The 26,241-nt window shown below is 47.1% G+C and overlaps 1 protein-coding gene across 5 annotated transcripts in view; it reads left to right on the top strand.

Annotated features, from left to right (window-relative positions):
- Positions 1-25,819, top strand: part of PDE318 (P-loop containing nucleoside triphosphate hydrolases superfamily protein) — a 189,141-nt gene extending 163,322 nt beyond the window's left edge. For 3 of the 5 annotated variants that reach the window (XM_086493186.1, XM_086493188.1, XM_086493185.1), the window contains 2 exons: positions 24,863-25,057; positions 25,217-25,819. In XM_086493186.1, the coding sequence (XP_086349312.1) occupies positions 24,863-25,057; positions 25,217-25,294 (273 nt within the window). In that variant the 3' untranslated portion in view covers positions 25,295-25,819. Of the gene's footprint in view, positions 1-24,758; positions 25,058-25,216 lie in introns of those variants that run through there. The other 2 variants (XM_086493187.1, XM_086493189.1) reach the window with 2 other exon arrangements.
- The last annotated feature ends 422 nt before the right edge of the window (positions 25,820-26,241 follow it).

Raw genomic sequence — 26,241 nt, forward strand, 5'->3', positions numbered from 1 at the left:
CTTCAAAGTAGAGTTGAAGCGACTCTCTTGATGGTGTCTTGGCCTGTTACAATAGCATACAAATGAAGCAAGTAATATGTAGCATATAGAGTTACAAAATGCTTGTTTTGGGTTACCAAGTGCGGCAATATATTGCCACTTCAAACTAGAGTTGAAGCGTTCTTTTCCCCCTTTGTTGAAGAGTGTGGAATGATGAGAATTCAGCCTATTGCTTGCTGTTTTTGCTGATTTGAAATGTCCCCCTTTGTTGAAGTAGAATCGGCCTCGAACTAGTGATGTAGACGCTCCCGATTGATGTAGTCTTTGTTGGCAAGTGTCGTAGAGTGTTGCCCAAGCCTTAAGAGTGCTTAATAGAGCATAAAAATTAGATTTAAGGGCTTGTTTTCCACTTTTAATTCTCTGATATGAAAACAGAGAATTAATGAAGCTTAAAACTCATGAAAATGTGACTAGTAGCTAGTGACTAGTTAGCTAGTCTTGTACTATTAATGTACGGAGCTTTAGGCATCGAAGGAGCATGAAATGGGGCTGATTAGAGCAAGTAAATGGACTGTTTTTGAAGAAAACACAGCCATGGAAGCTTCGAGAGCTTATTTGTGAAGTAGAGAATAAGATAGACGAAGATAGGAGCTAGTAGAAGCCTAGTCTTGCAAGAATAAAGCAAGTGAGAGTAAGGAGCATTGAGATCAAGCTTGGGGCTGATGGAGAGCTGAAGCTTTCCATGAAAGCTTGGTGGGAAGAAGGAGAAGCTCCTAGAGGAGAGAGAAAGTAGGTGGTTGAATGAGCAAGAATCAAGTGAAGAGCACTTTCCACATTTCAAGGCCACTTGTCCACTTGCATGCCCACTTGTGAGGCTTGACTTTCTCCTCTTTTAGCTCTTCCAAAAACGTTTTAGAGAGAGAGTGTGAGAAAACCACCTAAAAGTGAATGCTAGTGTGTGCTAGTGAGTCCATGAGGGTCTTTAATGCTCTGACACCAGTTGTTGGGTTTTTAGGGTGGATACACATATGTAGCATTCATGTTGTAGACACAAAATGAGGAGAGATGAGAGAGAAATAAAATGCCTATGCAAGAGGAGAACTAACACCATTAAAATGAACAAAATAACTAGTGCATAAGCAAAGCTTGTAAACTACAAGTAATGTCTAGAGCTTGTGGAGGGTGCCTTCTTATGTAGGCTCGTTCTAGAGTGTTCTAGGGCTAGTTCCCACATGGCTAAGAGATGGAGTGAAGGCATGTGTTTAATCCTTACATAAAGCACATGGATTGTTATAGCCTTTACCCATACCCACCCGCCCCTAGGAAAGTATAGCAATGGATTTCATTTCTGATCTTCCGAGAACACAGAGTGGTCACGATGGTATCTGGACTGTTATTGACAGGTTTAGCAAGCAGGCTCATTTCATTTCATTGAAGAAAACAGTCAAGCCGGATCACTTTCCGAGGCTGCTTGTGGCCCAGATCTTCAGATTACATGGCATGCTTGAGACGATTATCTCCGACAGGGACCCCAGATTTACGAGTTTGTTTTGGAAGGCAATTTGAGAGAACATTGGCATGCGGTTGCAGTTCTTGTCATCATTCCACCCGCAGACTGACGGGCAATTTGAGATTGCCAATTCAGTGGTTTTAGATTTATTAAAGTCTTATATCTCGGATTAGAAGACTCATTGGGAAAAGTACTTACCTTTGGTGGAATTTGCCTACAATAACACGATACACTCTTCGATGGGGAAGGCGCCATTTGAGATTGTTGAAGGTGCTCCAAAGGTTCTACCCTTCCTAAGCACGAAAGATAAGATTTTTGAAGCAGATGAGTATACGCGCGACTTAGACACGACTTTTGCCAAGGTCCGCGAGGCTTTGCAGAAATCTCAAGAACGACAGAAAAAGGCAGCGAATCGCCATCGTCGCGATTTGAAATTGAAGGAGGATGATTGGGTGCTCTTACGTTTTGAGAAGGCACGCCTGAGAAAGAAAAAGGGAAAGGAGAGGCTTTTTCCAAAGCTTAGTATGCGATACTACGGACCTTTCCAGATCTGTGAAAAGATAAATGATGTCTCCTTCCGACTGAAACTGCCTGACACTTGGAGGATTCACAATGCATTTCATGTGAGTCTCTTGAAACCTTTTAAAGGTGATGTGCCTGATGATGGGGAGCTTGATGAGCAACCCGAAGTGGAAGAAAACGAGATCCTTGTTCCTGAACAGATTTTTGCACATAAGGATACGAAGAATAAAGGTAAAGTTCGAAGGCAGAAAAAGAAATACAAAAAGAAATACCGAAAGGGGCGCCAGTCTTTGTGGCCAATATCTCTAGGCACGGAACTCCGCCAGGCCAGTGTAAATCTATTGTGGACTGTTTTGAAGTGGTTATTTGGTGTTGTCGCGGTCAATTCTTAACTTGGAGTGGCCAAGTCTGTTACACCCGCTGTCTGCCCACCTACTCACTACCCTGCCCGCCTACCCGTTGCCTTGCCCGCTGCCCCACCCGCCTGCCCATTGCCCCAAGTCCACCTCCTCGCCCACTCCCAATCCTACTTGACTGGTGTCGACAGCATTTTCGACGTGCTAGGTCCAGTAGGAGGTCTTCGTTCGCCGACGCCTCTTCGTCCTTTTTTCACAGCAGCAGACACGGGTGGAGGCTCAACTCAAGCTCCTCTACAGAGGGACTCCGATGAAGTCCCCTCGCTTGACCACACTGAGCCCACCATTCGACTTGCTCTCACACCGACAGAGCAAGCAAGCCTAGCCGCAGAGGCCTTCAGGTGACTTCCGTAATCTGCAAGATTCTTGGCACTAGACCCAACCGAGGAGAGCTGCGTGATCGTCTCCAGGCCCGTCGGCTTCTCGCAGAAGTGGGCAAGATCTTGGATGTTCAGTTCCTCTGACGCGGCAACTATCGGATAGAGTTCGAGACTTCCGAGATGGCGTCCAAGGTCATCGCGATGAGCCCCTTGGCCATCTGAGCAGTTCGAGCCCACTATCGACAGTGGAGGCATGGTTTTGATCCAGCTACAGATGTTCTAGTAGAGGAGGCAGATCTTCCCATCTCCATTTGCTTTCCTAGTTCGAGGAGGGAGTACGTGCCACTCTTGTCCAGGAGAGGCTTAGAGATTGGGACTGTCTTGGAGACACCTCGCACGGCAGCCTCTGTAGCTACCAAGGCGGCCGGCATCCCCTCAGTACGTATTCTGGTTCGGGACACTCACACTCTCCCAAAGGTCATCCTGCTTCCTCGGGTGAGTGAGGTTGGTTCCGACAGAGCGTGGAGTATTCGGTCCTCCCAAATCAATGTTTCATTTGTCGACAGATGGGCCATCTTGAAAAGGCCTGTCCACGGAGGAGACCCCGACCTACACCACAGGCAGAGCCCCACCCTTTTAAGGGCTGGCCAGCAGCAGCAGATAGAGTCACAGAGTACGCAGGCAAAGCCACCCTCCGAGCCTGGCGCTCATGCTGAGGAGGGTTGGCAGCAGGTTCCTGGTCGACGTTGACAGGGGCCACCGCGCCAGCCTGGCATTCAGTGTGGTCCCCAAGCTCCTGCCCAGCAGCAGTGGGTTCCCACAGGGAACCGATGCGACCCTCTTCAACAGGACGAGGTTCCTGCTCCAGCCTCCACCTCAGCCTCACCCTCGACAGCCCCTCCTCCACCCGAGTTCCCCTCTTCCACCTCTCCCCCTCCACCTTCTCCCTCTGCCTCTCCATCTCGCCCTCCTCCCTCTGCCGCTCCCTCTCGCCCCCCCTCTTCCCCTTCTCCCTCAAGCCCGCTTGCTCCCACATCTCCTCGAGTCCCATCCCCGCAGCCGTCCCAGGGAGCAAGACCTTCCTCGGCTACTAGGAGATTTCTTGGCAGCGCTTTTGCCACGAGTCGCTTGGCGAGAGAGGGACAGCCTTTCTTGCGACCCTCTCTTCTAGTGCAGACGTCCCCCTTTGCAACAGTTTCTCGTGGTCTGAGGAGCTTCGACATTCGTCGTCGTTGGGATTTCTTTGCCTACGACTTTACGTGGTTTCTCAGTGACTCCTCACCAGACCTTGAGGCAGCTTGCTTCAGAGTGCATGTACTGCTCCTTGCAACTAGGGGGATAGATGCCTTGGACTCAGCGGTTGGCTTCTCTTTTCCCCTATGCAGCAGGGACCAGTCTGAGTGGACTCTACACTCAGTGTTGGAGTGACTGGAGGCACAGGCCCTAGAGTTCTCTCATTACATGGGAGACCTAGGGGTTACAGACTTGGTTCAGACTCTGTGGCCGTTGGCCAAGTTTTCTGTGACACCTCCAGACTCAGCAAGATGTAGGCACATTGTGGTTCACTTCTTTGCTAACACGCAGAGCCCGCCATGTTATGTACACATACGTGAGGACTCCGAGACAGAGGAGGTTGCTTTGCGCATGGCTCGTTCTACTTGGGCTTGGGCTACACAGTTTTTTCTGTCACGCCTATCTCGGGGACGCTCGGATGCGGATTACTCCCCATCCAAGCCTGCCTCAAAGATAGCATAGTTAGCTACTGCTTGCACCATCAGTTCTCTCTCGCTCCCCATGAGGATCGTCTCATGGAACGTGCAAGGATTAGGTGGGCCCCAGCTTCAGCGTCAGAGGGGCCGATTGCGTCAGAAGCTTCAGCGATGCCTTGTGGGAGCAAAGATTGACCTTCTTATGCTACAAGAGCATCATCTGTGTGAGAGCTGCATTAGACGCTGTAGTTAGCTTTTGCGTGGACGATATGAGACTTTTTGGTCAGCTACATTTGGACCTGGAGGCCCCTAGGGAGGGGTATGTATGACTATTGCGGATTCTTTGCAGCAGGCCATTGTGGGCAGAGGGATTATTGGTGTCAGGCAAGGCTCAGTGGATCACTATGCAGGTTCAAGGTTGCCTCATGGGCTTCCTGAACATCTATGCGCCTAATGTGGCAAGTGCACGTGCAGAGTTTTGGTCTCAGATTGTTCAGTCTCTGCCGTAGGCAAAGCAATGGTGCATTGGGGGTGACTTCAACATGTTGGAGGACCCCTCTGACAAGATTGGAGGTAGCCATACTATTGTGCGTGGAGTTGAGTTGGCAGCTTGGGAGAGGTTTTGTATGACTGCAGGTTTCAAATGTGTGGTAGCATTCTAGCTTTGTGAGGCCCCCAGACAACGTGGCCTTCTCTCGTTCGGACCGCAAAGTGGGAGGAGTGAGTCTATCTCGGATAGATCGCTTCTACACTAGTGACCATTTGTGTGACTTGGGTGGGACAGTTTACATTCTGGCTAGGACTTCTTTTCCGGACCATGCATCAGTGATTCTCACAGTGAGAGATAGACAGAGGAGGGGGAGCACGATGCTACAGATCTCTGTAGCTCTTTTGAGTACGTCTTGCACACAGGAGAGATGTCTGACACCATGAGTGAGGGCTAATTTACCTCATTCCCAAGGAGGGTGGCTCCTTGGATGAGATTCGACAGTGGCGGCCCATCACCATCCTCAACTCATCCTACTAAATTATTGCCAAGGCTTTGAGTTTAAGGAGTCAGCCACTTCTAGAGAGCATTATACATGGGACACAAACAGGTTTTGTCAAGGAGCATAGTATCCTTGACAACATCTTTACTTTTTGGGAGGCATCTGCCCTCGCGCGTCTCCGTGGTGAGGATCTGGTGATACTTCTTCTCGATTTTGAGAAGGCCTACGATAGAGTAGTTGACTAGGACTTCTTGCAGGGCACTCTACGGAGGATGGGCTTCTCAAATGCTTGGATCAAAGGTGTGTCAACTCTGTACAGAGGGGCACACAGTCAGGTACTTTTGTCAGGAGGTAGAGGTGATCGTTTCATGCTCACACGTTTGTCAGATAGGGCTGCCCTCTTGCCCCGTTTCTCTTTCTGTTCTATGATGAGGCGATCAGCAGGTTTTTGGTTTCACAGCAGGTTGGTTTACGTGGCTTAGCGCTCCCTATTCGGGGAGATGAGCTACTGGATGCTGAGTTTGCAGAGGACTCAGCCTTGTACTTGGATGGCCAGGAGGCCAACCTTCACAGGTGTGAGCAGGCTCTTGAGACCTTTTGTTGTGCATCAGGTGCATTGATCAACTGGAGAAAGACAGTGGCTTTCTCGGTTGGTAGTGCTCCTACGCCTGATTGGCTGCCAGGTGAGGGTTTTAGGTGGATTCCCCCAGGGACTGCACTTCGATACTTGGGTTGCTAGGCTGGCTCGGACTTGTCTCCTGAGCAGTAGTTTTCTCCCCTCCTCCTGTCCATCCGGAGGAAGTTGTTACATTGGAGCTCCGCACGACTTTCTCTGGCAGGCAGAGTTGTAGTGGCCAACCAGGTGTTGTTGGCTACTATGTGGTACATCACTTCTTGCTGGATCTTTTCGAGTTCTTGCATCAGCTAGGTAGAGAGGCTGATCAAGAACTTCCTTTGGTCAAGGCGTGACACTCAGATAGCCCGAGCCAAAGTGGCATGGCAGGTCATCATTCTTCCTTGTTCTCAGGGAGGGTTGGGCATCATAGACCCAACACAACAGAGCAGAGCCCTTCTAGGAAAGTTTTTTGTCAGAGGACTTCTAGGGGAGGAGCCCTGGAAGGAGTTTTTGCTTTAGCGGCTTAGTGCTAGAGTGCCTTAGGCTGGAGGCCCGCGACGACCTTCGACCAAATGGATTTTCACAGAGATGCACAGTACCAGCTGAGTGCCCCACACCTCTTGAATCAGCAACGCCCAGATGGATGGGGGCCTTCACTCTCAGTTCGGGCTTGCTCAGAGAGTGTACCCTCCGTGTTTTTCGAGCAACAGGGTGAGGGACGCTTACACCGAGTTTTAGTAGAGGCTCCACAGGTGGTAGAGTGCTGTTTTCAGAGGATCCGAGTTGTGGGCATCTGCGAGAGGACTTGTGTCATAGATCCTGACCCAGCAGCTCTTGAGACTGGCCACTGGAGGCTGTGGACTTGGGAGAGCTATCCACTGGCACGAGTGTTGTGGGATCCTGGAGAGTGGTTTTTGAGGGACCCTTTCTCCTCATCGGACCATCCAGGTGTCCCTTTCTTTCAGTACACTGTTCGATTGGGACGTCACATACTGGCAACACGGAGAGAGACTTGTTCTGCTCTGCAGCACCTCATTGGCAGGAGGAGTGTCTCACAGCTAAGTTCTTGTCAGCTTTTTGGGAGAGGTTGTGGGACTCCAGACAGCCGAGACGAGTCACTTTGTTCCAGTGGCTGGTTGCACATCCAGCTCCAGCAGTTGGGAGCTCGCTAGTACATAGTGGTCTCTCGACATCATGCGCAGCTTGTGAGCATCTTGTGGAGAGTCAACACCACTGTCTTTGGGATTGTCCTTTGGCACAGCAGGTTTGGCTTCTTCGGTTGATGCGAGCTCTTTCCACAGCTCGGCAGTACACTTGGGGGGCAGCTGCTTGGTCCACTCTCACGGGCCCGGCACTTCAGTTTGAGCTATCCTCCACTAGCAGGATGATAGTGATGCAAGGGGGTCGACCTACACTCCAGCCTGCTACAGAGCTTACTCCACAGGAGTGGTGCAGTGAGAGAGGAGTGTTGGGAGCTCATCTGCGGCTTGACACTCTGGTTCATCTGGCGGGCCCGCTACTTCCGCATCTTCGAGGCTCGCCCTGTACCACCAGCAGAGACAGTTTGGGATCTTTGGCTAGAGCTGATCCATACTCTTAGTGGATAGTTTGAGATTGGAGTCTCTGACCACATGCAAGAGCGTAGAGAGGCTTTCCTTCGACTCTGGCACCCTGAGCCTTTCTTCACCATGGTCCAGGGTGTGCTCAGATGGCACTACCGTCCACCTATGTGGCTTTTTCCCTCCTCCCGTCTCTTGATTTAGCCTCATGGTACATATGCTGTTTTTTTTCATTGGGAGAGTCTCCCCCTCATGATTGTTGTAGCCCTCTCTTTTAGAGGTGGTTGTAGCCCTATGGGCAATTTCATTAACTAATAGAAGGATCTTTTTCTCGAGAAAAAAAAAACTATTCTCTGGATGCAGCATATACTGACGTACTGGCGGGGAAGTAACATATGGCAATGTATAGAAATCGGCCTGTGTCAGCTCTCAGCCTCACCCACATGTATCTAGCATGATCATCTCTCCGTACAATATGTAGTGGTGGTTGTAACTCCTCCCTAAATAGCACTACTACTACTCCTGAACCTCTACTCCCATGCTCAGATCTCGCCTCGCGATTGTCCTGTGGGTTGTCTCCCATGTATCCCACCACATGTGGCATAAGCTATCCAGGGACCTGATGAGTCTCTGAGAAGAAAACAATGTTCCCGTCTCTGAAACTTTTTTCAAAGGCACCAACGTCCAACCTCATAGATCCATTACAATTTCAAGTAGCCATCTTTAGTGGGGTCCCATAGGTCTCACACTGTCATGTAGAGCGCCGCTCTACAATCACCACCCGACCATCTTTATACAAGGCTATCTTTCCCTTCTCCCTTGCCGCCATAATGGCATTCCCTCTTTCATATGCGCAAGCTATGAGAGAGTGAGATCATCACCGAGGAAAATACCTGTCTTCTTGAGAGTAGGCCTCTTTCTCAAGAATTCCTTCTTCTCTTCCAAGGAGGGGAATGAGAGCTCCCCCTTTTGAAGATCTCGCGGGCCATCACTCTGCTTGCCTACTCTCCATGCCTTTGTGTGTAAAGGCTTGTCCACCCCCATCATGGATGTGAGGCTTGTGACCTCTTTTTCCACATTGTTTATGTCCTTGAGGCCGGTTACCCTCACATGTAGAGCCCACATCCTCCTTCTTTGTTCCTCTTCGAGGGTCATGTTAATAAGAGTGGGTGTACAAGGAGCTTCCTTATCTTTCCCTTTCTTGGTGACCTCAATTCATTTTTCGGCCTCCTCTACTTTCTTTTGTGTTGCGGAGATGACCGTGGCCCATGACTTCTTCTTCTCACCTTCCTTGATAACCCCGTATTTCTTCTCTCATGGTATTCAATTCTTCCATCATGGATGGCTGATTTTACCTTCTTCGAGCCGCCCATTTTTTGCTTGTAGATTTTGGACGATGGAATCTTGGATGACCACTTTCTCCTCCAACGAAGCGATCCTCCTACACATGCCATCTCTTTCTTCGGCCCATCTTTGGAGAATAGTGCTCCTCTCCTTTCTCCACTCTTCCACTTCGTTTCTCCATTCTCTCATTTCCTTCTCTATTGCCAACATCCTCTTCCGTGTCCGCATGAAAGAGACTTTGTGGGCGACCGGCGAAGGATGCGTCTTCTTACATGTGGGAGAAGCCGTTGGCACGTCTCCGATGCTTCCCATGAGTGAGTGACAGAGAGAAGAAGAGAGAGAGAGAGAGAGAGAGAGAGAGAGAGAGAGAGAGAGAGAGAGAGAGAAATGAGATGAGATGAAATGTTATATTAATGTCTTCAAAAGGCCAAAATGACCTATGAGACCAATCTGATACAAAATAGTGAATCCGATACCATGTCTGGGTACAAAAAGACTAGAACAAAAATACTACTACTACTACTAGAATCCATCCTCATCTGCACTCTGGATGTCGAGAGGGTATGGCTCGAATCCTCTGTTGTAGTCTCCGTCGATGCTGTGTAGCCCCTCTCCTCAATTGTGACTGTCTGGATCTCTGTAGCTTCAGTGCTCGGTCCATGAGAGTGTTGGTAGTGGTCGAATGAGTGGGGGCTGAGCTCTGCAGTGATGGCTGCTCCTCTGCGTGTCCCATATCTAGTGAAAAGAAATCTGTAATTTGTCTCGGGGACTGTCTCTCTCTAGCTCTCCCAGTAAAGTGTCTATATCTGTGTAACTCAATTAGATATAGCCCAAACATCTCTGATCCTCATAACTCATGACTCTAGAGAAAGGACTGAAACCCTCTCTGAATAAGCAGTGGAAACGGCCCCGAATCTCATAGTACACTGTGCAATGACATATGTAATGTAGCTCTGTCTCTGGCTCTAGCTGGCATAAGCGGCATATCCTGTTGTCTGTTGGTATCCCTCTGAATCTCTAGCCTCAATCTCCAGCTGATGTGAAGATGTGCGTATCTGACCAATGGCACACCGCAAACCATGAGACATATGTGTATCCATGTAGCTGGGTCGAATCACAAACCCATCTCCCGTGAGGTGGTGAAGATGCTCTCTAAGAAATCTATCTTCGTGCCCAACTCCTGTGGCGGCTCTATCCATGTCCTCCTGGTTTCGAGCTGGATCAGGTCCTGACAAATGAGTCTAGTAATCTCCACCCGTGTAAGAGACATGGAGGGTGTCTGAATAGAGTACTGGAAAGGGGGCAGCCTGTCCATGGTGAAGCCATGCATCTGAAACCATGATGTCATCTGTGCATACCAGCATGAAGTGTCCCCCTGAAGAGCTAACTATCCGGAAGACTCAAGGGCCAGCCTAGCATATCTGTCTCTAGTAGTATCCCACAAGCTGTGCACCCAGGTAACTGATCTGATAAGCACCTCAACCTCCATAGGAGGGGTCTCTAGCTGTGCTCGAATGATAGCGTGGGGTACGGAAGCCTTGGCTTTGATCAGTCGAGAGATCATAGATACCAAGGGCCTCTCCATACGTCTCTAACCATCCTGGCCTATAGAAGGTCCCCATATATGCACCCCATACAACATAGCTGAGGCTACTAAAGTATCAAAGAGTGTAGCGTGGATAGTGTGTCGTGCTCTCTACAGTGGGTGCTCCTCAATGCAATGTGCGTGACATCTCACTCAAACAGACTGAAAACAAAGGAAAATAGATAACAACTGATCACACAAAGACACAATAGCAAACCATAACATCGGACTCGACTATCTCAAAGAACATTGCCGTGGTAGCATACTCAGCTCCAGCCCAGGACTCACAGGTACAATGGGGGTGTCAATGTGCAGACGTGTTGTGTGTCTAGACTCGCTACTCTAGACGACGACCTGAAGAAGATAAGTGATGACCCAACCGCTACTACTCATATATACAACCATCAAGAGCCACCAACGGCTCATAAATGTGAGCATCTAAGTCTATCTCTATTGGGTGGTGGTGGTGATCTAGCCACGATGTCCACTAGGCCACCGTATCCCTGCCACGTGTCACTGCCCAGCCAGTTCGTCCAGTGTGAACCAAACCAGACCAAAGACCAACTGTAAAGTCCAAACTGTACTAAGTGTCCTGCGAAAGTGACACTGTAGCCTGCTACAAGTTGCCTACAACAAGACCGCTCCCCGTCCCAAAGAGTGGAAAACTGCAAAATTGAAAGATCTACAGCAGGTCTACTAATGGTGAAAACTCCAAAAGGTGATATCTACTAGTGGTCGGATGATGGAGGGGGAGGCTGGTAGAAAGGTGGGTAAGGAGATGGAGGCCAGGTGTATGGTGGAGGGTAGTGGCCATGAGGAGGATACATTGGATATGGAGTGGCCATCCCATGACTTACAGCAGACTGAGTAGGGTGAGTAGGCGGGACAGGTGGAAACCCAAGAAAAGACTGAGTAGGCTGAGAAGGTGGGACAGTTGGTGGGAACCCAGGGAAACTGTTGTAGAAGGGGGGAGGGAAAGAGGTGGACTGGGAGGGGGAGGCCATAAAGGGTCCATGAAATTGTAAGGAAGCCGATCATGCTGCCTTAAACTCCATAGTAGGATGTGTTTTTTCAGTTGCTTGAGAATCCCCTGAATGAACTTTGGAAACGTTTGTTTGTAGTGCCATAGCAGGAACTTGCGTAGAACTTGGAGTTGTAGCTGTAGTTGTAGCTGTTTGTGAAATGGCTATAGATTGATATTTGGCACATGAGGGACACACTGAATGTACCACAAGAGAAAGTTTCTAAACTACGACCATATCATTTGCCTCTTTTAATTGTATTTGTTGAGTGCGGACTATCTGTTTGAGGTTCTGTAGCTGTTGAGTGAGAATCCTTATGCGATCTTGAGCCTGAGCAATTAACATATCCCTATCCATCGATCGTTGAAGGTGGCCGCGCACTTCCCTTTGCATACTGTCATAGATAGCGCGATGTAGACCGTTAATATCTTGCAATGAGATGGCTACATCTATAATCATTGAAATTGCTCTTCTGTCCGCATCTAGAAGTCTGTCGGCTTGAGGCGCAAAATTGGCAAACATGTCAAGTTGCCCAGAGCTAGGTGTCGCTGAGCTAGATGCCCCTGTAGTACCCCTATGTGCCCCTGCACTCGGAATAGTAGTAGGTGGTACTACCAACACCACTGGAGAGTGTGTTTGGGTGCCTGCAACACTACTAACAAGAGGTGGTGTAAAAGTAGAGGTGGCCACAGAAGTAGTTATGCTCACTCTTGGGTTTGCGGTATTGACGTCAGAGATTTTAACCTGTGATTCAGAGAAGTGTAGTTTTGCTAGCTCGTTCATTGAATCCTTTTGTACTTTAGCCCTCTTGCGTAAAGTGTCTTTCCCTTTGGCCATTTTGGAACGGCCTTGTTCTTTGGCATCATCGTTAGCATCATCTGGCAGAGTGAGAACAACAGTTGCATCTGCTTTTTACTGCATAATTTGCACTACCCAATACGTAATAGGGGTTGCATAGCAATTGAACCTCTCCGCTTTTCCTTTACGTTGAGTCCGAAATCGCTTTGCCCTGTCCTGGAGCGCCTTAAAGAGTAGATGGTGAAACGGATATGGCAGAGACAAAAAAATGCATCGCATATTCCTGGAGAAGATGGAACCACTGCTCTTTCCGGTGCGCACAGTAAAAATAATACTGTAAAATTGAGTACAATTGCTGATTCTTGTGATAGTCTCCATGTGAGTGCAGCAACAGTTCTTGGCACGCATTTGCAGTGTCTTCAGGGGAGAGATTGGAGAAGGTTTTTGTGGTGGGCAAAGGTGCCAGCACATTCAGTATCCCCATCGCATGACCAATATCCTCCACTGTAAGAGTAATTCCATTTAGTTTTGGAAAAGTGAGTAAGAGGGCACTCAGCTTGGCACTGGAAATTGTGCAGGACAAATCTTCCTGAGCCAGATTTTGGAGACCTAGGTGTAGTATCTGCTGCTGAGAGAACACATCTTTGAGTGCTGGGTTGGGCGCCTGTAAATGATAGATCATTATGAAGGGTACCTTTCGAGATGGCACCAGAAAGGCGGGGCACCTGGAGGGTGGTGACCTTGCCAACAGTGACTAATTGGGGTGAATCTTCCTCGGCAGATTCTCCGGACAGTTGCTCTGAACTAGGGACAGTCTGATTTACTATCATTTTTTTCCCAGAGGAGGCAGAGGACTCTTCGTCCGACTAGAGGTGCTGCTGTCCATTTCAAGTACGAACCATATTGATAAAATCTACCAGAGAATCTGTTTGGACTGAATTTGCAATTGATGATAGCACCTGATACTATACAGATACAACTATTTTCGCAACTGAGGGGAGCTCCTTAAACCACAACCAGATACATTTTCTCAACCACACCCAAATACCTATACATTACTATCACTGTAGCAAGGTCGAGCTTGAAATTTACTATGTTCTGAACTTAACTCTGTTCAACTGCTACTCCAAGTACTATCCAGCGTTGGGTGGCCAAAAATTAGGTAGAGAGGAATTCGGCGAAGGCGATGGAGAAAAGAAAGAAAGAAAGAAAGAAAGATTTTTAACGTCTATGTCAGGCCGAAATCAGCCTATGAGACAAATCAAATGTACATGGTGTGTATGTCATCCGTCTATCGGAAAGACAAATGAAACAAAAACTGATACAAAACTGAACTGAAAAAGAGAGAGAGAGAGAGAGAGAGAGAGAGAGAGAGAGAGAGAGAGACCACCAGATGGTGGAGGGAGAGAGGGGCCACCAGATGGTGATGGCAGAGTTGCTTGCTTTCGGCATGGGCTGAAAACGCTTTGTGCTGCGGGCTGCTTTGTGTGTGTTTTTTTTGTTTAACGGGCTTGACTTAAAACGCTTAGGCTGATTTTAGTTGATTTTAGCTGACGTGGCTGCAAAAGGTTGAGACGGATGAGGGTGAGGCCAATGGGCGAGGGCGAGGGCAAGGCCATGGGCGAGGGCGAGGGCGAGGCCGACCCAGGGCGAGCCCAGCAAGGCGAGGACAGCAGGCAGTGGCGAGGCAGTGGCGAGGGCGAGCATGGGCGAGGGCGAAGGGCAACATGGCGACGAGCAAGGCAATGGCGAGTCAGCATGGCAGTATGGCGAGGGCGAGGATAGGCGAGGGAAACACTGGGCGAGCTCAATAACGGCAAGGGCCGAAGGCAAGGACCCCAGGCAAGGGCGAGGCCGCACTGAGGACGAAGGCCAGCATGAGCGAAGGCAAGGCCACCAATGGCTAGGCCACCACAACAGCAAATCAAACAGGTCGGAGCAGGTTGGGAAGATTAAAGGTAATGCAGAGACAGAGAATGAGAATGGTATGTGAAAACGGCAAAGTTAAATTGATACTTAACATATAAACATGCACACCACAAGATACACAATTGAAGAGCAATTAGAGAACTTAGTGTCTAGTGTGTCGTGTGTTGTGTTAGAGATGATGAGAAGCGAGAAGGTTTACAGCAAGGGAGATGGAATTTCATACAACTTTAATACACCTTCATACACAAAGACAGAGTCAACAAAATCTAGAAACACGCTCACCAAAGCAGGGAAGAGAGGGTACATGAAATACTAACACAGAGTGAAGGAGAGAGTATTACAAAATGCAAAGTCATACCCACCAAAGCAGCAGAATGAGAGGGTCCAAAGAAGGAGAGGGAGAGTGTGTCTGAGATAGGGATGGGAACATTAAGATTCAGTTTAGGGTTCAGGAGTCGGCGAAGATCAACACTTGATTTTAGAAAGTATGATAACATTTGATCCTAGACCCATTGACTAAAGGCAACTGAACTCCCTCTAGTATGGCTAATTGTACGGCCCCTTGGGGTAGAATCTTCTGCACCTTGTATGGTCCTTGCTAGGCTGGAATCAACTTCTTTGCTTTTTTCAGATATTTCGCTTGATAGAGTAGCACCAGTGATCCTTGCGTTATTTTCGTCTTTCTAAGATGGCGATCATGCCATGCTTTGCGATGAAGCTGCTCTGCTTGCAGAGACAGAGAAGCCAATCTTCGGCTTTCATCCAAAAGGTAGAGACGAGAGACGGATGCCGACCCCAAATCCCCATTGGCACGCAGACTGCCTACTCGCGGAGATCCTGAGTTGAATTCGAAGGGTGCAATCGCTTCCAAACCGAAAGCTAATTGAAAGGGGGTGTGATTGGTTGTGGCTTTGAAAGAAGTTCGGTATGCCCAAAGGGTGCCGTGGATAGCTTGAGCCCAAGTCGAAGGATGGAGATGACATGCTTTCCACAAAAGTGCTATCAGAACCTTATTGGTGCTCTCGGCTTGCCCATTTGCTCTAGGGTAATAGGAACAAGACTTTCGGTGAAAAATCTTGTAGTTGGTGAGCAAGGTTGAAATCATTTCATTCACAAAGTGACTACCCGTATCGCTGGTGATCTCCAGGGGACATCCAAACCTGCACGAAATATTTTCGTATAGAAACTTGGCTACAGTATTGCCAGTGCAATCAGTTGTTGCCAGTACCTCCGCCCACTTCGTTGCATAATCTGTAGCCACTAGTAGATACTTCCCTTGGTTGGGCGGGGGGAGTAATTGGACCCACAAAATCAATGCCCCATCTCTCAAAGGGCTGCCATGCCATAGAGACCTGCAGAGGACGGTTGGACTGCTTGTTTGGTTTAGGTCCACAGTGCTGACACACATCACATACTTTGACATAGGTAATTGCATCCCAAAAAACATAGGGCCATCATAGACCACTCTGGAGAATCTTTTGGGCGGTGATATGACAAGGGTAACGGCCACCAATGGGACCACTGTGGGCATCCTCCAAAATAAACTCAACTTCATGAGGAGAGACACCACCTCAGAACGCCATCCGGTCTTGACTTGTAGAGCTGACCTCCAATTAGAGTGAATGGCCTAGATTTCAGCAACAGTCGTCTCTTCTCTAGTGGAGACGCGTTCTCTAGGTACAAGCCCGTAGATAGAAAATGCAAAACATCGCCGTACCATTCTGGAGTGGTATCCACCTTAAAGAGACTGCTATCTGGAAAGTCATCTGCAACCCCTGTTGCCTCTTCACCTGTGTGAATGCGAGAGAGGTGGTCAGCGAGGACATGATGTTTGCCGGGCCTGAGTACCACTTCGAATTCAAACTCTTGAAATAAGAGTAGCCATCGCCATACTCAACCTGCAACTTGCGGCTTATTAAGCAGATAGTGCAGGGCATGGTGATCAGTAATAATTGTGAAGTGGACCCCTAATAAATAATGGCGAAATTTTCGCAGAGCATACACAATAGCCAAACCTTCCCTTTCCGTGGTGCTATAGTTGCGTTCTGCCTTGGTGAGTAGGTGACTTGCATAGTGAACAAGGCGATCCAGGTTGTACTCCTTACTAGGCTGAGTCAGCACAACATCCACAGCTAGTTGACTGGTATGCACATGAAAAGGAAGAGACCAATCGGGAGCCACTAGAATAGGCACTTCAGTGAGGCGTTTTTTGAGGTAGGCAAAAGCTTCAGCCTCTGCATTGGACCATTGAAAGGGCACAGTAGCACTGGTGAGTCGGGTCAGTGGTTGAGCCACCTGTGCATACATACGTATAAACCTGCGATGATAGCCTGTGTGGCCTACAAAGCTCTGCACACCTTTTGGGTTGATGGGAGGTGATAACTTCAAGATTGCCACGATCTTCTCTGGGTCAGGCGCTAAACCTTTAGCAGACACCACATGGCCTAAAAGTGTACCCTCATTGACCAAAAAATGACATTTGTTAGGATTGAGCTTTAGGCGTGCCTCTCTGCATTTGCGGAAGACGGTAGAGAGCTGAGCGAGGTGTCCCTCTAGATTTTCCACTAGGGTTGAACATTGAGCACTTGAGAAGGTCGAAAAATCGTCCATGAAGATGCGAAGATGACCCGTAAGTAAAGGACAAAAGATGAGATATAGTGCCCGATTGAAGGAAGGTGGAGCGTTTTTCAACCCAAACGACATTCTAGTGTAGATAAAAATACCCCAGGGAGTCACGAAAGCCGTTTTAATATGATCACCTGGATGGATGCCCAACTGATTGTATCCACTGAACCCATCCATGAAACTGTACAATACATGCCCTGCTATATCTTCCAGCACACACTCAGTGAAAGGTGTGGGAAAACCATCTGGGATAGTTACCTTGTTCAGATCGCGGTAATCCACGCACACATGGATTTTATTGGATTGCTTCTTAGGCGCTATCACCATGGGTGACAACCATCAAAGTGCTCCACACGTACAATGATCCCTGCTTCTTGCATTTTTTCTAGCTCTGACTTGACGGCATTGGGTTGAGCTTGTAAGCTCGGCCTCTGACAGGCTTAGCCCCTTCAACCAAAGGGATAGTGTGGACACCTAATTCTAGTGGGATCCCTACCAAATCCTTGTAGGACCAAGCAAAAACATCTATAAAAGAGTGTATAAAAGAAACTACCTAATTGAGTAACGCAGGGTGCTCCCATAACCAAGCTGCTAAGAGTACATGCTGAGGGTTGTCAGGATCTCCCAGGTTGACTTCTTTGACTGGGTCAGGAGGTGTAGCTGGAGAGGGTGCTTTAGAAGATGAAAAGTAAGCTGCCTCTTGGAGCTTCGAGACATCATGGGCTGGTGTTTGATCGATTGGAAACTCTTCATATTCCTCTTGTAGCCATCCTGGTGGAAGCTCCTCGAAGGGTAAGTCTTCAGACATAGACATAGCAGAGTGCTTTTGAGTGGGCGGGGCGTCAGACCCGGGAGATGTTAGAGGAAGAGGTGGAACATTTGCGAGCTCATGGAGAGGAGATTTCTTCCCCCTTCGGTGATGTGTTATAGGTTTACCAAGGCCGACGGCTTCCATCGAGGGAACACTTGAATCATGGTCATCAGGGACAAACACACTTGCTTCTTTGACTAGCACACATTCTGTTGTAGGGCTTTGGACACTGGTGTCGGCCTGAGGAACTGGGAGAGAGAGTGTTACAGGCACAGGTGAGTCTTGAATAGAGACCACATAGCACAGCATCGATGTGGTAGCTTCCAACCACTACAGCAGGTCTTTGTCAGACCCGTCAGGTGGGATGGGCTGCTCGGGGTTGGGCTTGGACTGTACTGACAATGAGCTATGATAAACCACTAGATCCATACCTCCTTCGAGTCGGATTGGTTGCATGGGAAAGCCAGGCGTATGTATCCACATGGCGTCATTTCCTCAATCATGAAATGCCTTAGTATGCCGCAACCATGGTCTACCAATAAGCAAAGGAAATCCTCCCTCCACCTGGAGAAGACTGACCACCACAAAATCCAAGCTAAATGTTAAGTCTTGTACCTTCAGAGGCACCTGATCTACTATGCCCACTAGATAGACTGTCCTCTGGTCCGCCAATGTAACAGTGAATGGAGCAGGGCAGGTAGTTCTACAGACCTAAAGCCAACATAGTAAACTCTGGCATTAGATTTATCCCAGATCCACCATCCACTATGACACCTGAGAATTGATGCCCAAGGATAGACACAGTGAGACGAGGACTTTTGTAGTCGGTGAGGGGAGCAGCTGGATAAGAAATCATGTAAGACTCTGAAGGCTGTACAGGGAGATGCCCACCACTAGGCCCCGCACCCGGGTACAGAGACTGAATGACTGAGAGGGTGTCACTTCTGAGGGTTGCATCTAGCCGGAGCATCTCATAAAGGGACACTTGTTGAAAGGTGTTCTTCAAGATTGCTTCCGCTGTGGGCTTAGCTCTACTGGTGCAAGTCAGCCATTGCTTTCAGGAAGGCCCCATCAATGTCCGAAAGCAAAGAGACCGGTCTACTCCTTTCACCAATTAAGGGTTCGTCATTTTGGTCAGGTTGCGGAAGTGATGGACGAGATGGACGTGCTGGCAAGCTGAGACCCAGAGCTGCTCTTTGTGTCCAAGTGAGTACGCTAGCGGGCTCCGCTACTTGTTGTGGCCGAACTGTATGAGTAGCAGGTGATGGCTGAGGGGTTGTGTTCACTGTGATTAAATTGATCTTCGGGAATGTGAATTCTTGTTTGTTCTGAGTTGGGCCTGAAGATGAGGATGCCCTTTGCTTAGGACAATCCTTACTGTAGTGGTCCTTAGATTCCGGACAATGTCTGCAAGGAGGAGACCCTTGAAGTAAAGGACACTTACTTTGGTAATGCCCATATTCACCACATCTATAGCATAAGATGGTCCGATTAGACGGACGAAACGGGGGACGAGGTGGTCGCTGCTCTTGTTGCTGCATGGAGTTGGAGGCTGAGGTGTAGAAGCTCTGAGGAGCTGAAGCAGCCTGGGTATAGAAATTTTGAGGTGGAAACGTACTTGACATACCTTGGACAGTAGGGGTATTGAGCAAAGGGGGCATGTAATTTTGATGGCCATAGGGGGAGACCATATTAGATGGTGGTGCTAGCCCTTGTTGGAGAGAAGGACCTAGACTTTGTTGTATTTGCCGCAGTCCCTTGATATAGTAGCAATCCTTTTCTTCATCCCCGATTTTTTGCAGAAGTGACAATAAGCCCAAAGGGGACAGTCCTGTGGAGGGTGTCCTGGAGAGCGACACGAGCTGCACCACACCATAGCTTTAGTCTCCTGCTGAGACCGAAGCTCTTCTAGCTCTCTCTTGATTTGATCCAAAGCCTCGTGATGTAGGGACTTCTCTTGTCTAAAAGAGATTGATTTCTTCTCTTGAAGAGCGTGTTGTAGTTTTAGGGGCTTCAAGTACCCTACGTAAAGAAGTCAATGGATCAGAAAGACTTTCCGAAAACACTGAGGGGGTCTCTACCTGCGGGGAGTTGGTGAACAGCTTCCTCGCTCCCTCTATCCTAGTAGCAGCCGCGACAAACTCCTTCAGAGTGGCGTCAGGTCGGAGACTCTCTCGAAGTTTTGGGAAGAGTCTTCTCCACCCACTTCTTAACCATAAATTCTCCCGGTTGCTGAGGAAGCTTTGCAACCAGAGACTTGGTTTTAGTCATGAGTTCTGCAAAAGTCTCCTCTGGCTGGAGCACCATGTTGGCCAACTCATCCAAAACCTTTTCCTGGTAGTCGCCTGGCCTGAACGCTGCACAGAACTGTTGTCTTAAAGCTGCCCAAGTTGCAAAATGGTTCTCTGCAAACTGACTATACCACTTGTCTGCTAAACCATCTAAGGTTGATGGAAACAGTACCAAATAAGCATCTTCCTTGTTAAGACCATGACCTCTACAGAGAGATATAAATCTCCTTGCATGGTCGTCTGCATCTTCTGAGGAGAGTCCCTTGAAGATGGGAAACTTGATGTTTACCTTGGCCAACACACTGGTCAACGCCTCCATGGCCTCTTGCTTAGGAGTCTGCTGCTCAATAGCTTGCTGTAACAATATGAGGGAGAGCTTCACTGGGGAAGGTGACCTTGAAGATGTAGAACCGGATGGAGGAATGGATGAGGCTGTATGTGGAGGTATGGGTGATGATGTTGGTGGACTTCTACCAGGTACTAAGGGTTGACGCCTTCTGTTGTAGTACTTCAGAGGACTTAGTAGTGCGCTTTGACGCTCAAATGACCGCCTTGTATGTGTCATGCATGACCACAAACCCAACCAAACTTTGAGCAAGAAGACCTTTAACTGTGATGAAAACCCTAAAAAACAGTGACGAAACGCTGAAAACAGCCAAAAAGCAATTTCGAAACCCTAAAAACAGCAAAGAAGAAGTGACGAAACCTAAAAACAGTGAGAGATCCATGAGAGAGAGAGAGAGAGAGAGAGAGAGAGAGAGAGAGAGAGAGAGAGAGAGAAAGAGCATGTAGAGGGCAATGGTTTAGAAGCTTCTTGGAGTGACGTTGGTGCTTTGAACTCGCCCACGCAGAGAAAGAGAGAAAGAGTCAACACTAAGGGGCGGAGTTCCGCTTCTAGATGCACTGACCCCAAAGATTGACGCCCCTTGTGGTATGTCTTTCTTATTGATGCTTCACAAGGTACAATGTCCGAGGGTCCTCTCTCTGTAGTGCTCCCAAGCTAATCTGCCAAAGAAGAGGGCCTTGGCACACTTATAAAGGTTACCAAGAAGCCCAAACGCTAGGTGCTCTCAAAAGCGGCAAGCTTCCAACAGCTAATTCCTCAAAAGCTGTTGCCCAGAAGGCTGCCTGTGTTTTGCGGAATTACATACACTACCACAGCAACAGCCTTATGTGTTTTACACGCTATCTGTATGACGGGGCCACATCATGAGTTGCGTTGCTTCCATTTTTAAGGGTTTAGGCTTTCCACAGTGCTTTGTAAGTTGGGTTAGGGTTAGGTTTTTAAACCATAACCCTTTAGTCCCCCCTCTTGAAAGAAAAGTGATAACCCTTGATTACGCCTGCAAAACAAACAAAGGACAAAAAACCAGCTCAATAGACACTAAGGACTCATCTCTAGACCGACACTAGAGCAAATGTACCCGTGTAGGTCAAATGTACACGTCTAGGACGGATTCCCTTGCACTTGAGAAGCTTTCCAGTGAGATGCAGGCATGCTGAAATTTTCTGTTTTGGTCACTGTCAAGTGCCAAAACCCTGTACAAGCGCCCCAAGGCTTCCTCGAGGCTCCCTTGGTGTTATCTTGTAGTTTAGTTCGAAACCCTAAACCTGCAAATAAACACAGCAGACTGTAATTTTCTGTTCTCGATTGTTTTGAGCGGAGAAAACACGTTTACGCGTGTCTCAAGAGCTCCCACACGCAATGGGACAGTTCTCCTTTGAATCGGACGAGTTTTCTCCACGCGAAGAAACTCTTCATTTTGGTAATTTGTCATGATGGAACTGCGCGTACCAATGGGGAATTAGCAATTAGCTAATCCGGTTCGTGTTTAGAAGTCTCTTGCCTTGGCAAACGAGAAGGCAACCTTTCCATTTAAGCTGTAATCACTTGCACCCACTACTCACACACACACTATACTCACTTAATGAGCAAAAAATATCCCCCCTCTCAATTTTGGGCACCCCCAGCTAGGATGAGTCTTCTGGATGTGTGTGTTGGCTTGTGCTTGCAAGTTGCTCTCCTATTCGGTGTTTCCAATTTGCCCCTTTTGGTTTAATTTCCTAGTACCATCAACTTATAAAGTCTTATTGAGGGGCCTAAATGACTTTAACTGAGTCTAGCCATTTCTTTACTAGTCAAATTCCAGTGTTGATCGGCCCAATTGTTTCGTGGCTATCTGGCCTTGATTCTTGCGAGTTAAACTCTCCATCAACGATCGTTTCACACTGGCCATGCAATGTCTGGGCATTTGTGATTTCAAAAAGGGAGTCCCAAACATTCATTAAAATCAAGGGAAGGAAGTCAACAAATAAAGTTAGTGTTTGTCACAGCCTCGGACATAACCCCCCTCTTGAAATCGCAAACATCCTTGATTGCATGCCTGCTATACATGCCACAATATGAGTTAGTACAAATGACGTAACAAAATCTTCACACTTTTGTCATTTCTGTCTGTCATAGAATTGAGCATTGTACCTTTAACATTTTTCAAGCAATGTATACTCTATTGCACTGAATCCATATAGCTCGAGCATCACCCCTCTGTTGAGCACGTTGAGGTGGGGAATATATGGGTTGTAAAGCAAAGGCTTCAATGTAAAGCTGCAATACATTTGGTGACTCTACCAATTCACTCTCTTCCATCCACTTTGCATCCATAGGTGGTCAGTTCTTGAACTTCACCAAATAACATGTTGCAACTTTTCCCTTAACTTTCCTTTCTTTATGTGCCAAAATTTGCTTCAAAATCTGATCGAGTTCCTCAACTTCAGGTTGATCTTCATCCAAGCATATCTTCTGGCACATCTCCCACAAAAGGTCTTCCAAGACTCACATGAAACACATCATGAATCTTCCAGCTGTCTGGCAATTTCAGCCTATATGCAACATCACTGATCTTGTCTATTACTTGAAAAAGGCCGATAGTAACGCATGAGCTTGGAAACAACCTTTCCTTGCCCTTCATTGTCTTTAATCTTGCCTATTCAAATCGCAAAAGAACCCAATCACGAGTTGAAAACAAAAGTTCACGGTAGTGACGATCAACAACTCTTTTCTGCTTTGTCTGAGTCTTCTCCAAGGCAAGCCTGATTTTCTTATACATTTCATCCATATTTTCTACATATCGATCTCCTTCAAAAACCTTATCCTTTGTGTGCAAAATGGAAGGAACCTTTTTACCACCCTCAACAATTTTAAAGGGCACCTTGCGTGTTGATAAATGCACTGTATTGTTGTATGCATACTCAAGCATGGGTATGTACTGTTTCCACTTGCCCTTATTGTTTGACACATAGCATATAAACAGACCTAAGAGAGAAGAATTGGCCTCTTCTTACTGTCCATCTATTTGTGGATGAAATGAGGATGAAAACTTAAGCGTGGTGCACACCAAAATGCTCAGGGAAGTACAATCATGAAGTGCGTCAACGAACTAGCTCCATCCATAGTTGCCAAGAAACTCGTTTCTTCAACTAAGAAACTTCACGAAACATACTTCTCTTGGGTGTTTCAAAGGCCAATGCTTTCTACTTCATCCCAAAGCATACGTTATGATATATATATTGCTTGGTCCAAGTTTTGAACTTCAATGTGCCTTTTTACTCTCTTTTAGTATCTCATGATGAGTATGTGTAAGCTCTGCACTTATATGTTTATGGTTTGTTATTCATGGTTGGTGGCGAAGCTTCTATAGTGGCATGTCATAAACTAGCGAAAACATTTCGAAACTTTTGAAACTCGTTTGAGACAAAATGTTTCAAAACTTCATGGCTACTATCGCTCCATCCTCTATCAAATTGGGGCTATAATATCTGGTAGATGGGGGTGTGTGGTGTAAGGGTTGTGTGTATGATGGCGGCTGGGTCTGCCAGCATCTAAGAAAATCTCTCATGGGCTGCCTGGTGTGGTGGCAAGTTTGGATCTCTAGGATCTATATGTGATGGAGTCTCGGAGCTTTGTATCCTGGAGCTCGGGGGTATCTCCTAACTTCTTAGACTGTCTCAACCTGCTGTTGATACTTGGAGCTGACCAATTACTACTCATGAGCTATGTGGCATGTATGCGTCCATGTAGCGTGTTCTTTGGATGAACCCTCCTCTAGCATGGTCAAGAAGTTCTCAGTGTAATACAGCATCTTTGGGGGAAGAGGTTGTCTAGCTGCAATCCATGTCTCTCTTATGTAGAGCTGCCATAGGTCCTGTCTAAGCACAGTGTTCCTCTCATTGTGTGAGAGCTGGATGAAGGGTGAGTCCAGGTCATACTGGAAGGGTGGTCATCTATTCATGTCTAGTCCATGTGCTCCAAACCACTTTCTCAACTGCGAGTACCAAGACTCATGCTCGCCTGACTCTAAAATCTGTCATGAGGCCTCAAAAGCTCTATGTGTGTGTCTATCTGATGGCATCTCCCTCATCCTCTGAATGAGGCAAACCGTCTCGAAGATAGCCTTGCTAGCATTGGCAGAGTAACTAACTTTGCTCGAATAATGTCGTGTGGTACCGAGGCTTGCTCCGGAACAAGTGTGTGATCATACATATCCATGGTCTCTCAATCTGCATTCATGAGAGATATTGCATTTGTGCGGTGATCGTTCATGTGTGTTTGATGGTATACAGCGGGCCCTCTCTTGTTATTTCGGTTGTTGTCTTTTCTGGTTTGTCTGTCTAATGTGTAGGTGATTTTATGACATTTTTGATGTTCTTACTTTATGTTTTGAATTTCTCCATAGCTGTTGCTTTACAAAGAGATCGAGGAAAAGTTTCATCAACGTCCGTGGTTAGATATTTTTGACATTTTTGATATTCTTACTTTATGTTTTGAATTTCTCCATAGCTGTTGCTTTACAAAGAGATCAAGGAAAAGTTTCATCAACGTCCGTGGTTAGATGTTGTGTCAAAAGCTGATCTCCTACTTCAAAGTTCATGCTCCTCAACTGAAATGCATGTCGATTCACTGGAATTTTACAAAGTATTTGGTCCTGAGGGTGCCCTGCACGTTTCAGTACAGACTGGTTTGGGCACTGATGAGGTATGCGTTTGTTACAGAAAAAGTGCTATTTTTGTTGTGGACGATATCCTGTATGAGTTGCCAACCTGCAAAAATTCCTTAGTGACAACCTTACGCTCCCTTTTTCCACCATTGTTGACTTAGTACCTGCTGATAACATCTCTTTTATTTATGGTGCAGCTAAAGCAGAGAGTTCTTTCACTTTTGAGTGACAATTTCGTCACAAGGGAAAGCTATGTAGAAGAAGCTGTGGAGTGAGTTTATGTTACATTTCCGACAATACTCATCGCTTGCAACTATGGTACACATGCAAGTTCAACTCGTGAAGGAAATCATTCAAGAAAAGCCTTTTCTGAATGTTCTTCCAGTTTTAATGTAACGAGGTAAAAGTGAATGTGATATACATGTTGTCAACACAGGATGTACCATGGTGCGATTTTTTGTCGGAGGGATCTTGGATTGCTCAGACAAAAGACAGTTCCCTCCTCACAGCTTTAAAACAAAGCCTATATCATGTCCTATATATCAGGCTACGTATCATATCATTCCTTACATAACTACCCAGCTTTATTGCCTTGTGTTTCTTAGAGTAATGCACAATTTTTACAACGGGATATGCTAAGCACAAGCAAGGTGGATGCTTGCTTTTGAAACCTAATATGTAGGCTGGGTGTAAAATAAATAGGTTGGAAAGGAGTAAAATGCTGTGAGAACTGTGTGAACTTGTAAGAATGTAAAGGTATAACCCCATTCTTTTAATATCATCATATGCTCAATTCATTCTCTAAGGTAACCAATCAAAGGCTACTAAAGAGCCAAATAGGTCATTGATGATGGGAGGTGTAAGAAGGTTGAGTCGGTGTTTTGGTAAACTTATACGAAAACAGTCAATGCTACCTTCCATACATGAAGGTGTTGCCCAGTGAGCTTTCCATAAAAACAGAGTGATAGTCTTGTGTTTTGGGTAAAACTATTTCTATGACTCCTTGTACAAAATGCAAAATTAGAAGCTGTTTATTGCATTAAAAATTGTCATGCGTACTTTTTTGTTTGGTACGAAATCATTTTCGATCGTCGATGCCTTGATGATGGAATGCTTTTGACACTCCGTCTCATCGCTTATAATAATTTTTTATATCATCTATATAATGAAATTTTAGTTCTTATGTGCCAAGGGCCTAGAGCATCCCTGGTGATTTCCTCTG

This window comes from Adiantum capillus-veneris, chromosome 21 (genome assembly GCF_014529385.1).
Source record: "Adiantum capillus-veneris isolate H3 chromosome 21, ASM1452938v2, whole genome shotgun sequence".
NCBI lineage: Eukaryota > Viridiplantae > Streptophyta > Polypodiopsida > Polypodiales > Pteridaceae > Adiantum > Adiantum capillus-veneris.